The sequence below is a fragment of the Cricetulus griseus genome, chromosome 6 (assembly GCF_003668045.3).
Source record: "Cricetulus griseus strain 17A/GY chromosome 6, alternate assembly CriGri-PICRH-1.0, whole genome shotgun sequence".
In the NCBI taxonomy this organism is placed as follows: Eukaryota; Metazoa; Chordata; class Mammalia; order Rodentia; family Cricetidae; genus Cricetulus; species Cricetulus griseus.
Genome location: NC_048599.1, coordinates 153875680 through 153890178, shown reverse-complemented (window position 1 = coordinate 153890178; position 14499 = coordinate 153875680). Strand labels below are relative to the sequence as shown.

General features: G+C 49.9%; 2 protein-coding genes across 9 annotated transcripts; one reads left to right on the top strand and one right to left on the bottom strand.

Annotated features, from left to right (window-relative positions):
- Positions 1-53: 53 nt before the first annotated feature.
- Irf3 (interferon regulatory factor 3) lies at positions 54-5080 on the bottom strand. Of its 7 annotated transcripts, none has more exons than XM_027420703.2 (8): positions 4830-5080; positions 3866-4158; positions 2536-2707; positions 2375-2445; positions 2050-2227; positions 1576-1956; positions 615-730; positions 54-280 (listed from the first exon to the last, which is right to left on the bottom strand). In XM_027420703.2, exons 2-8 carry the CDS (start codon positions 4121-4123, stop codon positions 98-100), a joined length of 1359 nt encoding a protein of 452 aa, XP_027276504.1. In that variant the 5' UTR covers positions 4124-4158; positions 4830-5080; the 3' UTR covers positions 54-97. The 7 variants fall into 7 exon arrangements, with proteins under 7 accessions (XP_027276504.1, XP_027276503.1, XP_027276505.1 ...); XM_027420702.2 differs by having other exon boundaries at positions 3866-4131; XM_027420704.2 differs by having other exon boundaries at positions 2375-2442; positions 3866-4131.
- Positions 3937-12681, top strand: Bcl2l12 (BCL2 like 12). 2 transcript variants are annotated; one of them, XM_027420708.2, is made up of 8 exons: positions 3937-4072; positions 5085-5272; positions 5766-5880; positions 6043-6185; positions 9260-9346; positions 9432-9523; positions 10695-10982; positions 12507-12681. In XM_027420708.2, the coding sequence occupies exons 3-8, from the start codon at positions 5774-5776 to the stop codon at positions 12555-12557; spliced, it is 768 nt and encodes a 255-aa protein (XP_027276509.1). In that variant the 5' UTR covers positions 3937-4072; positions 5085-5272; positions 5766-5773; the 3' UTR covers positions 12558-12681. The 2 variants fall into 2 exon arrangements, with proteins under 2 accessions (XP_027276509.1, XP_035302837.1); XM_035446946.1 differs by lacking the exons at positions 3937-4072; positions 5085-5272 and having other exon boundaries at positions 5969-6185.
- The last annotated feature ends 1818 nt before the right edge of the window (positions 12682-14499 follow it).

Sequence of the window (14499 nt, the reverse complement as noted above, 5' to 3'; positions counted from 1 at the left end):
GAGATCCCTATACAATAATCACTAGCTTGGGGGCAGTATAACAGACAGACATGTGATGGTGGCATAAACTGCTTTATTGGTGGCAGCTAAGCAGGGCTTAGGTGTCTCCAGTGGCCTGGAAGTCCATGTCCTCCACCAAGTCCTGGAGGTAGGCCTTGTATTGGTCAGAAGTGAGGGAGACAGGCTGGCTGTTGGAGATGTGCAAGTCCACGGTTCTCAGTGAGGAGGCTCCCCCTTCCCGGGCCATCTCTAACAGCTCCTTAAGACATGTGGGGACAACCTACAGGGGCAGGGAGGGGTCAGGGCAAATCTCCAATCAGCTGTGAGCCCTCAGCATAGCACAGGGTGGACCTTCACTCAGCCTAGGGCTACTAGGAACTATAGTTTCCCCTTCCCCTAATCATGACCAATGGGGCTCCTGGAAGCTGTACACTTTAAAGATTTGGCAGCTACCAGCTACAGGATCTAGTGTCAGAACTGTGGCTTAAGAGTCCTGTTGGAGTTGCTGTTTCTTAGTGGGGGGTAGGGAGCTTCTAGGAGTTTTAGTCCCTGGCTGTTACAGGTTCCTCTACAAATGGACCCTCCCAGCCCTAGAAGCACAAGACAGCTGGCACCTTGACCATCACAAGCCTCTTGACCCACGGCTGGTCCTGGGGCCACGTCTCCCCTACACAGAACCACAGAGTGTAGCGTGGGGAGTGTCCACTTCCTTCCATGAAGGCAATCAGATCTGGGAACCCAGGAGTCAGGTCAGAAAAGAAGGGATGACCCTCTACCCTTCCCATACACTCAACTTACTATCTTCCCTAGTAATGCTCCCCACCACCGCAGGCACTGCCTGGAAAAGTCCCTGCTACACAACTCAAGTGTCCTCATCCATATCCCTCCCTCCTTCAGCAGCACTGTGTAAGTGAGATGTCAACCCACTCTACCCAGAGGCTCAGCAGTGAGGAGGAGGGTGGTCCTAGGAGCTCAGGGAAGTGGAGGCTGTTGGGATGGCTCTTCAATTCCTCAGGCCTCACTGTGGTTCTCTAAATGGACAGTCATGCCAGACTTTGAGCATGTGGCAGGAGGGATGTGTTCAAGGCCAGCAGAAGCAACAACAATGAGGCCCTGTCTCAGAAAACTGAAGTATTTAATATAAGTGCCACATCAAGCTGGGTACCTGTTCAACTGGCATCCTAGCACTAAGGCCTTGGCTACAGAGTGAGACTCTTTCTCAAAATAGCTTTAAAATTCTCCATCAGCAGTTGGCTCTTATGGGTTCTCAACAGACCTATGTGTTTGTCCCCTGGCAGATGCTGGGCTCATCAGCAGAACTCTAGGGACTTACTTTTCCTATAATTTGCCAGTGGCACTACCACAGAGCCAAGTCTTCAGACAGACCACCATATCTGTATTTACTGTAATATGGTTGCCAGAGCATCTTATGTTGCTTACTACATTAGGTTCAACAGTTATAACAGCCTGTCCCCCTGGTGGTACACACACGCCTGTCCTTTGTCACAGAGCAGAGTAGCAAGGCTTTGAGTTCAATCAACCACCATGGTCTGTCAATTCCTATAGAGTACTCACCTGCTACAAAGGGCCCAAGGTCGAACACGCCTCCATCCTTGTCCTTGGGGACCTCTCCGTCAGGCCCTCGCCCACTGTCTGGAAGCAGCTCCTCACCCAGAGCCCAGAAGGAATGGGAGTGGCCCAGACGCTGGGCCCAGAGACACTGCCCTGACCTCCACAGTGCCAGCCCCTTGCCCAGCCCCTTGAGTACATGCCTCACGTACTCCCTCGCAAGCCTGTCTGTCAGAAACTCCTCAGGGTCTGGCAGGGTGACTGGCTGCCCAGGCAGTGTCCTGTTATCGGCTGTGGTGCCCACCAGCCGCAGGCCTCCTGGGCAAAAGAGTGTCTGCTGGAAGACCTGGCGGCCTCGATAGAAAGCGGTCACTTCGAACTCCCATTCTGAGAGGGGCATGAAAGGGGAGAGATTAAGAGGACCAGGGTGAGGACTGCTTTCCCTGCTGCAGCCCCGCCTACCCCACAGCCAAAACTCACGTTCCTCAGCTAGCAGCTGCCTCAGTGGGTTTTCCTGGGGTGCCATGTTTAGGATGTTGTCCAAATTGGGGCTTGGCAGTAGTTGAGAGTGATCAGGAGCAATAGCCTCTCCTGAGGACCCCCCATCCTGGAGGAGGGGTTCCAAGATCATGCCATCCAGTAATTCCAAGAGGTCTTCCTGAAGGAAGCAATAGCTGCTGGAGTCTAGTCAACAGCTTCAGCCGGCTCAAGAGGGCAGCAGACTGGTGAAGGAGTGGAGGGTGAAAGCTGGGGCTGGGGAGGACAGACAGGGCAAGGATGAGGTACAGGACTGGTTCCTCCTCACCTGGGGATCAGACAGACTGCTTTTGCCATTGGTATCAGGAGAGGTGTCCAGATGTACAAAGTCTCTTGCTGCTGTTCAGAGAAAGGGTAAGTAAAATGAAGGGCAGAGGGCCTCCTGATCCCAAGGTTTTTATGATCCCAAGCCAGCCTTGTTACACACACCTGGAGTCACAAACTCATACACTTTATGAGGATCAAAAGGGTCCTTGCTCTTGTCATCAGCTAATCGCAACACTTCTTTCCGGTTCAGGGCTGACCGGAAGTTCCTCTTCCAGGTTGACAGGTCTGGCTTATCCTTTCCTGGGGTGTAGGCACCACTGGCTTCGGCCCAGGCCTGACAAACCAGTGATTCCAGAATAGGAGGGGAAACGACTTAGACTCTGCCTTTAGGTCCTGACACCTCCCACCATGTTCCATCTTGTGGTTTGAGACTGGGCCCCTACACCTTCCATCCTCATCTTTATCTACTATTTCCTGCACCAAAAGAAATCCTTTTTAACCTGGCAGTGGTGGCGCATGCCTTTAATCCTCAGCATTTGGGAGGCAGAGGCAGGCAGATCTCTGTGAGTTGGAGACCAGCCTGGTCTACAAGAGCTAATTCCAGGACAGCCTCCAAAGCCACAGAGAAACCCTGTCTTGAAAAACAAAATCCTTTTTGGTTTTGAAACAGGGTTTCTTACACAGCTGAACTCCTGCTGATGCCTCCAGAGTGCTAGGATTACAAACTGTGCCACCTTCTCAGCCTTCAAGCCTTTTTTTTTTTTTTTGTTGGGGGGCGGTTTGAGACAGGGTTTTTCTGTATTGCTTTGGAGGCTGTCTTGGAACTAGCTCTTGTAGACCAGGCTGGCTTCAAACTCACAGAGATCTGCCTGCCTGCCTCCCGAGTGCTGGGATTAAAGGTGTGTATCACCAACGCCCGGCTCCAGTCTCTCATTCTATTACTACCTCTAGTCCATGCTATGTCAATGACTCCATCCATAAGGCATTCTCAGACCTTAAGATTTAAGGGTTCTAAAATCAAGAGCCCACCCCCAAAGATCTCCCATCCTCTGCAGCTGTAATTATCAACCTTCTTAATACTGCAGCCTTTTAATACAGTTCCTGCTGTAGTGACCCCAACCATAAAATGATTGTCGTTACTACTTAATAACTGTAGTTTGCTACTGTTATGAATCGTAATATAAATATCTGATCTGGCCGGGTGTTGGTGGTGCACGCCTTTAATCCCAACACTCGGGAGGCAGAGGCAGGCGGATCTCTGTGAGTTCGAGACCAGCCTGGTCTACAAGAGCTAGTTCCAGGACAGCCTCCAAAGCCACAGAGAAACCCTGTCTCGAAAACCCAAAAAAAAAAAAAAAAAAAATCTGATCTGAGACCCTCAAGTTGAGAAACACTGCTATAGCCGGTCCTTAAGCAATCCAAACTTAATTTCCGGGTTATAGTCTTGTAATCTGCTGATCCGTTCCTGTCTATCCCTCCCAGTCCTACCCACCTTCATTAGCAAGACCCCGCCCCTGCCTAGCCACGCCCAGGAACGCCTCTCCAAAGTCTTCCAAAGTCTTTCAAAGTCTTTGGCCCCCAGCACCTGGAAGATGCCAAAGTCAGCCATCTGGGCGTCCTGCCGCAGGCCATGCTTCCAGGGGATCCGGAACCGAGTGCGGCTCTCATCCAGCCAGGCCACGCCTTTCAGCTGCCCCAGGTCCAGCTGCGACACCAGCCAGGGCAAGATCCGCGGTTTCGGGGTTCCCATGCTCGGGCCTGCGCACACAGGGCAGTTCCTAAAGCCTGCGTGTCAAGGGGCAAACGCACTGAAACCTCCTTGACCCGTCACGGCGCAAATCTTTCACTCATGCTTTCGTGGGGGCACAAACGGAAAAGCCCTTCCGCCCTTTCATAGCCAGTGGGGCCGTCTTCGGTAGAAACTCTGTACCTACCCATCAGTTCCTTCTCTGTTAGCCAAAGCAGGTACCCCGCTTCTAGGGTGGAGCCCTCTTTCCCTAGTCTTTCCAAGACTGACTGCTCCCTCACCCACAGTTCCCTTGCACCGAAAACCCTGGCTTATTTCCAGAGTATTCTCTCAAGTGCAGTCGCCTGTTTCCAGGCTTCTTCTATTTTGATTTTTCTATATTCTTTTTATGGATGCTTTGAGACAGGGTCTTAGTACGTAGCATAGGCTGGTCTTCAACTGCAACCCAAACTGGCCTGGGACTCTCTGTGTGGCCCAAGCTGGCCTCGGATTCCACTGTAAACAAAGGTAGCCTCAAACTTATCCAGGAGCCCAGGCTAGTCTGCAGCTCATCCTGAGGTCCAGACTGGCCTTGAATTTCCAGCAGTATCGCTACCTTCAGCCCGAGTGCTGAGAGACTGCAGGCCTGCGTCTTCATCGCGCGGCCCTTTGGTTCTCGGTAGCCGAGCTCCTGAGGCCGCCACCCTCCCGATTCTTCCGCGTTACCTACCGGGGAGGAATCGCGCGCTCGTGGGGCGCCGGGGCCAACACTGGCTTCAGGGCTCCCAGTGGTTCTGAGTCTCGCAGCCACGCACCCTTCCCCTCCTGTCAGCTAAGCCTCCGAGCGCTGGGACTGTCTTTTCTAACGATATTTTGGGATGAAAACAATTTTCTCATAATTTGGGTAAGAAACGCAAAAGCCGAGAGAGCACCTCTGGGCGCCACCCAACTCTCTCAATGCCCTTTTTTGGACTTCCGCCCATAGGCATGCTGGGAACGCCATATGCAAATGAGACTGCAACACAACGCCACGCCCCTTCAACGTTGGGGCGGTTAGCAGGTCGGCCCAGTGCGCAGGCGCGGGAAAGTTGAATTTACCAAGAAAAGTTTGATGAAATTGAGTGAAACCGTGGGAGCCGGCGCCGGCGCGACTAGAGCAGAGCCCCAAACCAGGTGAGCGGGGTGCCAGGGAGGGACTAGAACAGAAAGGGAAGGGAACCAGTTGCACGAGCGGCCACAGTCAGTCCTGCCTCTCTGAGTCCGAGCACCCAGAGGCTCTGGTGCTAGCCGAAGGTAGTTGGAACTACATCTCCCAGCAGGCTGCTCGGCGAAAAAGCGGGGAAATCGGGCCAATGTGTACCGCCGAGCGTACTGGGATTGGTAGTTCTCTATCCCCTAAGGACTTAGATACCTGGATGAGTGCATCTTTCAGCATTCAGGGCTGAGAGTTCCAAACCCCATTCCCTCTCCTGGATGTAGGAGTTTAAGCACTCAGCTACCTCCTGTCTTAAACCCTTCTTTCTCCAGCCCCCTTTTCCTCCACGGAATCAACTCTGTCTCACTGACCAGCCTTCTGTCTCCCGAGTTCTGGCACCCTGTTCATTCAGGGACTCAGAAGTTTGAGCTTGTCACCACACTTGGGTTCATGCTCTGTTTTCTCCCTCAGGTGCCTCCATGGCCGGCTCTGAAGATCTGGGGCTCCGAGAGGACACACTTAGGGTTTTGGCTGCCTTCCTTAGGCGCGGTGAAGCTGCTGGGTCCCCTGTTCCAACTCCACCCAGGTGAGTGAGTGTCCATTCCCCCAGGGCCAGCTTTTGACTGGAAGGTCTTCCTGAGTCTTGGTACTGGTCCCAGCCTGTCTCCTTTCAGATCTGACCCCATATGCCTATCTCGAGTTTGAAGAGTGATCTTCCATGGGGTCACTCCGAGGTTCTTGTCCCCAGGAACCCTGCCCAAGAGGAGCCAACAGATTTCCTGAGCCGCCTCCGAAGATGTCTTCCTTGTCCCCTTGGGAGAGGAGCCCCTCCCCTGGAGTCCTCTCGGCCCTGCTTCCTTCCCCTACGCCCCTGCTATGGCTCCCAGCCTGGTAAGAGATTATCCAGATCACCTGTGAAGCTTTAATGGGTAGGAGCTTTGGTTAGGAAAATCCAGACAGTACCTGTTGCAAGGTGAACACTGCTCAGTTTTTTTTTTTTTTTTTTTTTTATTTTGGCTTGTTTTTTTTTTTATTAAATTATTAATATTTTCACATGTACTTTCCCTCTCCCTCTCCCTCCCCCACCCCCAGAACACTGCTCAGTTTTAGCACAAGCCATAACTATTCCCCTCCTCTGTTAGACTTCTTTCTAGGCATAGTCACACTTGCTGGAGCCCTCCTGCATCAGCCTACCTTATACTGGAATCACAGGCATGCATCATTAGAGCCTCAGCTTAGATTTCATTTTTGTTTTTGTTTCTTTGTTCTTGAGACAAAGAAACCCAGGGTTTCTCTGGGTATGTTTGGCTGTCCTGGAACTCATTCAGTAGACCAGGCTGGCTGAAAACTCACAGGGATCACGTGACTTTGCCTCCGAATGCTGGGATTAAAGAGCCACCACTGCCCAGATTTCTGCTTAGAATTCTACCTGTCAGTTCTGTGGTTGGCCAGTGGGGTGAGGGGTGGGGGTTGGAGGGTTGAGGGTTGTGCTCTGGTACCCGTCTTAGCTAATTACATCTTTCCTTACATAGTGCTTCCCTGGCTCTTAGGGAAGACTTCTGTGTAGCCCCAGTACCCTAGCACATAAGACAGGAGCCATGGTTGTTAACCACAGCTCATTGGCTAGTTGGTAATCTGACTGAGCAAATTATTTCTCCTCCTTGCTCCTTGTTTTAAAGTAGCAGAGAAAGACTGTAAGAAGGGGTATTAATATTTGATTAATGATGATCAATAGCCCTGGGTGTGGGGTGCATTGCTATCATCAGCACTGGGAGACTGAGGCAGGAGGATTGCTGTGGGCTTAAGGCTAGCCTGGATTACAGAAAGCTAATGAGTCAGTAGAGTGCCTGCTTAGCAAGCAAAAAGCCCTGTATTCAGTTCCCAATAGCACATGAGGCAGGTAGGTAGAGGAAAGAGTCCCCAGTCCCCTCAGTGGCCTTCAAGGGCATCAGGCATGCACTTGGCACACAAACATACATGCAGGCAAAACACCCATACTCATTAAATAGGATAATTTTTTGTTGTGTTTTTTGAGACAGGGTTTCTCTGTGAAACAGCTCTGGCTGTCCCCTGTAAGAGACTTTCTTCTTGGGCCACCAACCAGCTCCCAAATTATGACATGAAGACTTATTAATTATGAGTTGTCTCGGATTATGCAGCACACGTGTGGGTTCACTCTGGTCTATCAAAAGAAAACTCAAAGATACTTAAGAGTCAATTTAGCTGGTGGGCGTTGGTGGTGCATGCCTTTAATCCCAGCACTTGGGAGGCAGAGGCAGGTGGATCTCTGAGAGTTTGAAGCCAGCCTGGTCTACAAGAGCTAGTTTCAGGATAGACTCCAAAGCCACAGAGAAACCCTGAATGTTCTGCCTTATCTTATGCTTGTACATTAGTTCTTTTTTTTTTTTTTTTTTTTTTCCTGAGACAGGGTTTCTCTTTGTAGCTTTGTAGACCAGGCTGGCCTCTAATGCACAGAAACCCACCTGCCTCTGCCTCCTGAGTGCTGGGATTAGAGGTGTGTGTCACCAATGCCTGACTCCCAATAGCTCTTATACTTTATTTTAATCTGTTTCTCTTCATGAATGTTTTGCCTCAGGGCTTTTTCCTTTCATTCTGTATGTCCTATTCCCTGTTTTCTCTGTGGCTGTCTGGCCAGCTCCTTTTCTCAGCCTAGATTTCTCCTACTTATTCTCTCTGCCTTCCAGCCTCGCCTGTCTCTCTACTGCATAGTTATTGGCCATTCAGCTTTTCATTAGACCAATCAGGTGCAGGCAAAGCAACACATCTTTACATAAACAAATGTAACACATCTTTGTCTTGTTAAAGTAATACTCCACAACAGTTCTGAAACTCACTCGGTAGACCAGGCTGGCCTCAAACTTACAGAGATCCGCCTGCCTCTGTCCTCTGTCTCCTGAGAGCTGGGATTAAAGGAATGTGCCACTACAAAGAGCATTGGATCCCATGGATCTGGAGTTATAGAAACTTGGGAGCCACCATGTAGGTGGTAGGAATTGAACCAGGATCTGCTGGAAGAACAGCTGGTGTTCTTAACTGCTGGGTCATTCAGCAGCCTCTGATGCACTTTTCTAGCTTCCTGGGCCCCACACACCCAAGTGGTACACAGACACATATGCAGGCAGAACACCCATATACATAAAATTAAGAAATAATTTTAAAGGAGCATACCTGATTAAATGGCTCACTTCAGAAGAAAAGTGAGCTGCAGAGCTGAGCCTGGTCAGTCGCTGACTGTGACATGGACCAGGATAAGGTGGTCATGGCAGGAATGCTCTGTGTTTGCTCTTATTGTATAAAATAATCTCCTAAGTTTAAGTTGGATATTCTCAGTTTAATTTGAGGGTGCAACAAAGTAGAAAGGCTGAGGATTTTGATATCTTTTTTTTTAGTTAATATTTTTTTAAAGATTTTATTATGTATACAACATTCTGTTTCCATGTATATCTGCACACCAGTAGAGGGCACCAGAACTTATAATGGATGGTTGTGAGCCACCATGTGGTTGCTGGGAATTGAACTCAGGACCTCTGGAAGAGCAGTCGGTGATCTTAACCTCTGAGCCATCTCTCCAGCCTGGATTTTGATTATCTTTTACCAAATTCTCTCATGGCCTTGGTTTACCCCTTTGTGAAATGGAAATTGTTCCTGTCTAGTAAGATGGTTTGGAAGAGAGAATCCATAAGTATCCTGTTCTATAGGCACAAAGACTTTTTCTTTCTTTCTTTCTTCCTTCCTTCCTTCCTTCCTTCCTTCCTTCCTTTCTTTCTTTCTTTTGGTTTTTTGAAACAGGATTTCTCTGTGGCTTTGGAGCCTGTCCTCGAACTAGCTCTTATAGACCAGACTGGCCTCGAACTCAGAGATCTGCCTGCCTCTGCCTCCTAAGTTCTGGGACTAAAGGCATGAACCATCACCGCCCGGCTACAAAGAGTTATTCTTTCCTCCAGGCCCAGCTTCTTCAGACTTCTATGCCCTGGTTGCCCAGCGTCTAGAACAGTTGGTCCAAGAGCAACTGAGATCTCCGCCCAGCCCAGGTAGGTCGCAGAGGAGCACTGGAGCAGGTGGGTGTGGGAGTGAAGCCAGGGCCTTTCCTTAGTCTAATTCTCTTCTGCCCCCCAGAGTTCCAGGGTCCCCCATCCACAGAAAAGGAAGCCCTGCTAAGGAGGCTGGTGGCCTTGCTGGAGGAGGAGGCAGAAGTCATCAACCAAAAGGTGATGGCTGGGTGACGGGCCTGTGCTCCACGCCTTGGACAGAACAGTTGTGCCATAGGGCAGAAGCAGGAGTTGCATTGTCTTGGTGAACAGTGAGGCTCCGGTGCTCCAGTGAACAGCATACCATTTTTACAGGAGCTTTGGAGCCTCCCCACAGTAAGACTTGAAACCAGTGCCCTTCATGGGCCATCAGCATGCCAAGGGGGTTTAGTCAACAGAACCCACCCAGAGGCATGAGGGATTGGCTCAGTGACGGAGCCCTTGTCTAACAAGCTGAGGTCCTTAACTGTACTCCATTACCTTCTGCCCCAAGTAAAATACTCCAACAGCAAACAAACAGAAACATAAGCCAGGTAAGAGATTGGCTGTGAGCAGGTGTGTAAAATTTGATTGTAGTGAGCATAGTAACACAACTTTCCTCCTAGAGCACTCTGGGAATGTGAGGCAGGAGGATTGCCACTAGTTCAAAGTTATCCTGGGCCCAGGCTATACACGGGTGACCTTGTTTTAAAACAAGGTAGGACATGGGTATGCCCCTTTAATCCCAGCAGTTAGGAGGCAGAGGCAAGTGGATCTCTGAGTTCAAGGCCAGCTTGGTCTGTAGCTTCAGGCCAACCAGGGCTACATAATGAAGTCCATCTCTAAAACAAACAAAAGAGCCCTATTAGTCAACTACAAAGGACACATCTTAGAATATGGAGGAAATGCCACCAGAGGTGGTTGTAGCTTCCTTCTGAAGTTCCCAGAATCTGATTGGCTGGACAAACTATAACAGCCATTACCTGGGTAGAAAACAAGGGTCCGATAAGTGGCTGCAGTGACTTTTTTTTTTTTTTTTTCTTTCTCCAGACAGGGTTTCTCTGTGTAGCACTGGCTGTGCTGGAACTCTCAGTAGACTAGGTTGGTCTTGAACTCAGAGACCTGCCTCCCGAGTGCTGGGATCAAAGGTGTGTGCCACCACTCTGGGCTTGGCTTCAGGGACTCTTAACTAAAGAATTTACCGTTTAGAACTCAGAACTGTACTTGGCTCTGAGTCTAGGCCCCCTTCCTGGGAGCCCATTGGCTAAAGCCATAGGGGCAAGTTGGGTGAGACTTGGTGCTTAGAAGCTGTGCCCCTCTGGGGTGGTTGCTGAGGGGTAGCAGTAACCGACACTGCCCCTCCTCCCCTCAGCTAGCCTCTGACCCGGCTCTGCACCGTAGACTGGCTCGACTGTCTGCAGGCTCTTTTGCCCGCCTTGTGGAACTATTCTCCAGTCGGGAAGTCAGCTCCTCCCCAAACTGTGCCAGCCCCTCGCTGCCATGCCCAGCACCCCCACCGCCATCCCCGGAACCACTGGCCCGCCTGGCCCTGGCCATGGAGCTAAGCCGGCGTGTGGCGGGGCTGGGGGGTACCCTGGCTGGCCTCAGCGTGGAGCATGTACACAGCTTTGCGCCTTGGATCCAGGCCCATGGGGGCTGGGTAAGTTGCACACACCCTGCCAGGCTTCAGTTTACCCTACTGCTATCTGATGGGAGACAGCTTAGGTTTTCTTGCAGAATTCCCAGCTCTTCTGTTAGTTCCATGTGTTTATTGAGCACTCGCTGTTTGCCAGGCACTGTGCCGAGTTCTGATGCCCATCATGCTTGATCCAGCAGTTTTGAGAATAGTTTCCCAGTCCCTACAGCTTCCCAGTCCCCTCATCTTTTTAGGGTGACTGTATAGTGGAGGATGGGATTCTTCAGGGATGCATGTGATGCTATCTAGTGACCCTGGTCCCACAGACTTCTGCTTCCTATATTGATTATCAGCCTAGTGAGGTCTTCAGTGGACCCTATTTACTATTTTATACACACAATAGAAATCTACTTGGCATGGTACCATACTTTCAATCCTAGGATTCAGAGGCAGGCAGATTTCTATGAGGCCAATGCCAGCCCAATGTACACAGGGAATTCCAGACTAGCTAGGGCTATATGGTGAGACCCTGGAGGTGGGGGAGTAAGGGGGTGTTGGATGGTACCTGGTAGTACAGGCCTGTCACCCCAGGTACCAAAGAGGCTGAGGCAAGAACATGCAGGTTTAAAGACATCCTGGGCTACAGAGTAGATTCAAGGTTAGCCTAGGCAACTTAATGAGATCTTGTCTCAAAATATTAACAAATGGGGGCTGGAGAGATGGCTCAGAGGATAAGAGTACTGCTTGTTCTTCCAGAGGTCCTGAGTTCAATTCCCACAACCACATGGTGGCTCACAGCCATCTGTAATGAGATCTGGTGCCCTCTCTGGCCTACAGGTATACATGTAGGCAGAACACTGTATACATAATAAATAAATAAATCTTTAAAACTCAATGGTAGAGTCCAGCACATCAGAAGGGGCGAAAAAGTGTGGTCTAGACACAGCCATGGGAGGGCCCTTGGTCACCCTGAGATGAAGACTCTGGATACAGCTTGTCTGTGCATAGCCCATCTAGCCTTGTGGATGGACCTGGACAGTCCTGGAGGTGGGTGCCAGTCCCAGCAGGAAGGACTCTGGATTTCATTGGTTGATGAAGCTGTAGGTTCTCTCAAGACTGAATATGGGTACCAGGCCAAAGATGCTGTTGTGAGCATCAGTAGGGTTCCTCGGGCATTCCCTGGGATAGGGAGGTGGGGAGTGATGGAGGAGTCCAGACTACCCTGGAGCAGAATGTGGAGAGAAGGATGGACATGTGGACTCATCAAGAAGCTGGCAGGAGTACATGGGGAGATCAGAGGCTGGGCAGCGATGTCATGGAGCTAAAGGACAGGCCTTAGATCAGAGACAGAAACCAGGTCCAAATAGCCAGCCACTGAATTACTTAAGTGCAGGACTCTGTCCCTCCCGCGGGGTCTGTCCTACTTCCTGTCTATCACTGTCTTTCCATCCCTCTTTGTGGGTATCTGATTCCATCTCTCTGGGCCTGTCTTCCCCTCCCTGTCTTTCTGTCACAGCAGTGGTGTCATGGGCTCTGTGTCCCCTGCAGGCAGGCATCCTGGCCATGTCACCTGTGGACTTGAACTTACCCTTGGACTGAGTGCCTCCACTGAAGCCACTGCACAAACGACCACGGGTTCTGGTGACACACATATTTCCTGTCAGGGCTGTGGGATGGTGGCTACCACGCCACTTTTTTTGCCAAAAAGATTGTTTGAAATGTCTCCATATTAAAAGCTTTGTTCTTTACCTAGAAAACTAAAGTGTTTGAGTGTGTGAGTTTACGTGTGTGTCTGTGTATGTGTGCATTTGAGTGAACTGCATGGACTGTGTGTAGAGATGAGAGGTTGAGGTTGTGCTTGCTCTTTATTCATTGTACTTTTTTTTTTTTTTAAGATGGGGGTCTCTCTTATGGTCCTGGTTGCCCTGTAACTCATGGGCAATTTAGTAAGTAACTAAATTCCTTACTGCTGGGATTTACACCCTGTGTGGGTGACTTACTCCTTTAGTGTCAACACTCAGAAGGCAGGCACATCTCTGAGTTGGAGGCCAACCTGGTCTATAAAGTGAGTTCCAGGACAGGTAGGGCTACATAGAAAAATCCTGCCATAAAAAAAAAAAAAAAAAAAGAGCCGGGTGTTTGTGTCGCCTTTAATCCCAGCACTCGGCAGGCAGAGGTAGGCGGATCTCTGTGAATTCAAGGCCAGCCTGGTCTACAAGAGCTAGTTCCAGAATAGGCTCCAAAGCTACACGGAGAAACCCTGTCTTGAACAACAAAACAAAACAAAACAAAGGGTAAAAAAAGCAAAAAATACTAATTTTTATGTGTATGTATGTATGTGTACTACATGCGGGCAGTGCCTACAGGTTCAAAAAGTTGTGATAGCACAGTTAGCTCTAAGTGTGTGTGTGTGTGTGTGTGTGTGTGTGTGTGTGTGTGTGTGTGTGTACGTGTACGCTCGAGAGTGTTCGGGAACAGAGAAGGAAGATGTCAGAAAAAGGCATTACATCCCCTGGAGCTAGAGTTACAGGCAGTTAGCTGCCAGGTACAGGCCCTGAGAATAGAACTTGTCCTCTGCAGAGACAAATGCTGTTAACCACTGGTTAGCCCCTCCAATTTCAGCTTACTGATTTCTAGAAGAAAGACTTAAATTTTACAAATTACATATACAGGTGTGTGTGTGGGGTGTATGGCTGTGCATACCATCTGATGCCATCTGATACCCCTGGAACTGGAGTCACAGCTACCTGACATGGAGCTGGAACCCAGCCAGGGCTTAACTGCTTTTGTAACCCTGGCGAACAGCTTGGGAATCCTGGATGGCTCTGAGATTTAGCATTGTAGATTTCCGGAATCTCAAGAACTTCCCCTCTTCCCGTGTTCAATCTGGGAGAAACAGGTACACAACTGGCTCGTGGCAGCCAGCACCTGGCTGTACTGGTAGGGTCCAGATTTACTGAGGCTTTTTCTCAAAAACTAAGGTGGTTAGAAATATAAGGTGGTGCCTGGCATGGCAGCAATGCCTTTAATCCCAGCACTTGACAGGCAGAGGCAGGGGAATCTGTGAGTTCCAGGCCAGGTCCGAAAATTCAAAGTGCAAAGTCCAGCATTCAGGAGACTGAGTTTGAGGCCAGCCTTGTCTACAGAGTGAGCTCCAGGACAGCCAGGGCCATAGAGAAGGCCTGCGTCAAAAAACAACAGCAAATTCAAAGTACAGAGCAATCTAGGAAGGCATTTTGACTACAAACTCTGGCCTCTACAATATGTGTGCGCATACAAACAAAATCCAAATTAAATAAACTTTAAAAAATAAGGCACATGCCTTAATCCCAGCGCTCGGAAGGCAGAAGCAGGCGGGTCTCTATGAGTTCAAGGCCAGCCTGGTCTACAGAGCCAGTTCCAGGACAAGCTCCAAAACAACAAAAAGAGAAACCCTGTCTCAAAAAACCACAAAATAGAAGAAGCTGGGTGGTGGTGGTGGTGGTGGTGGTGGTGCATGCCTTCAGTCCTTTCAGGAGGCAGAAGCAGGCAGATCTCTGTG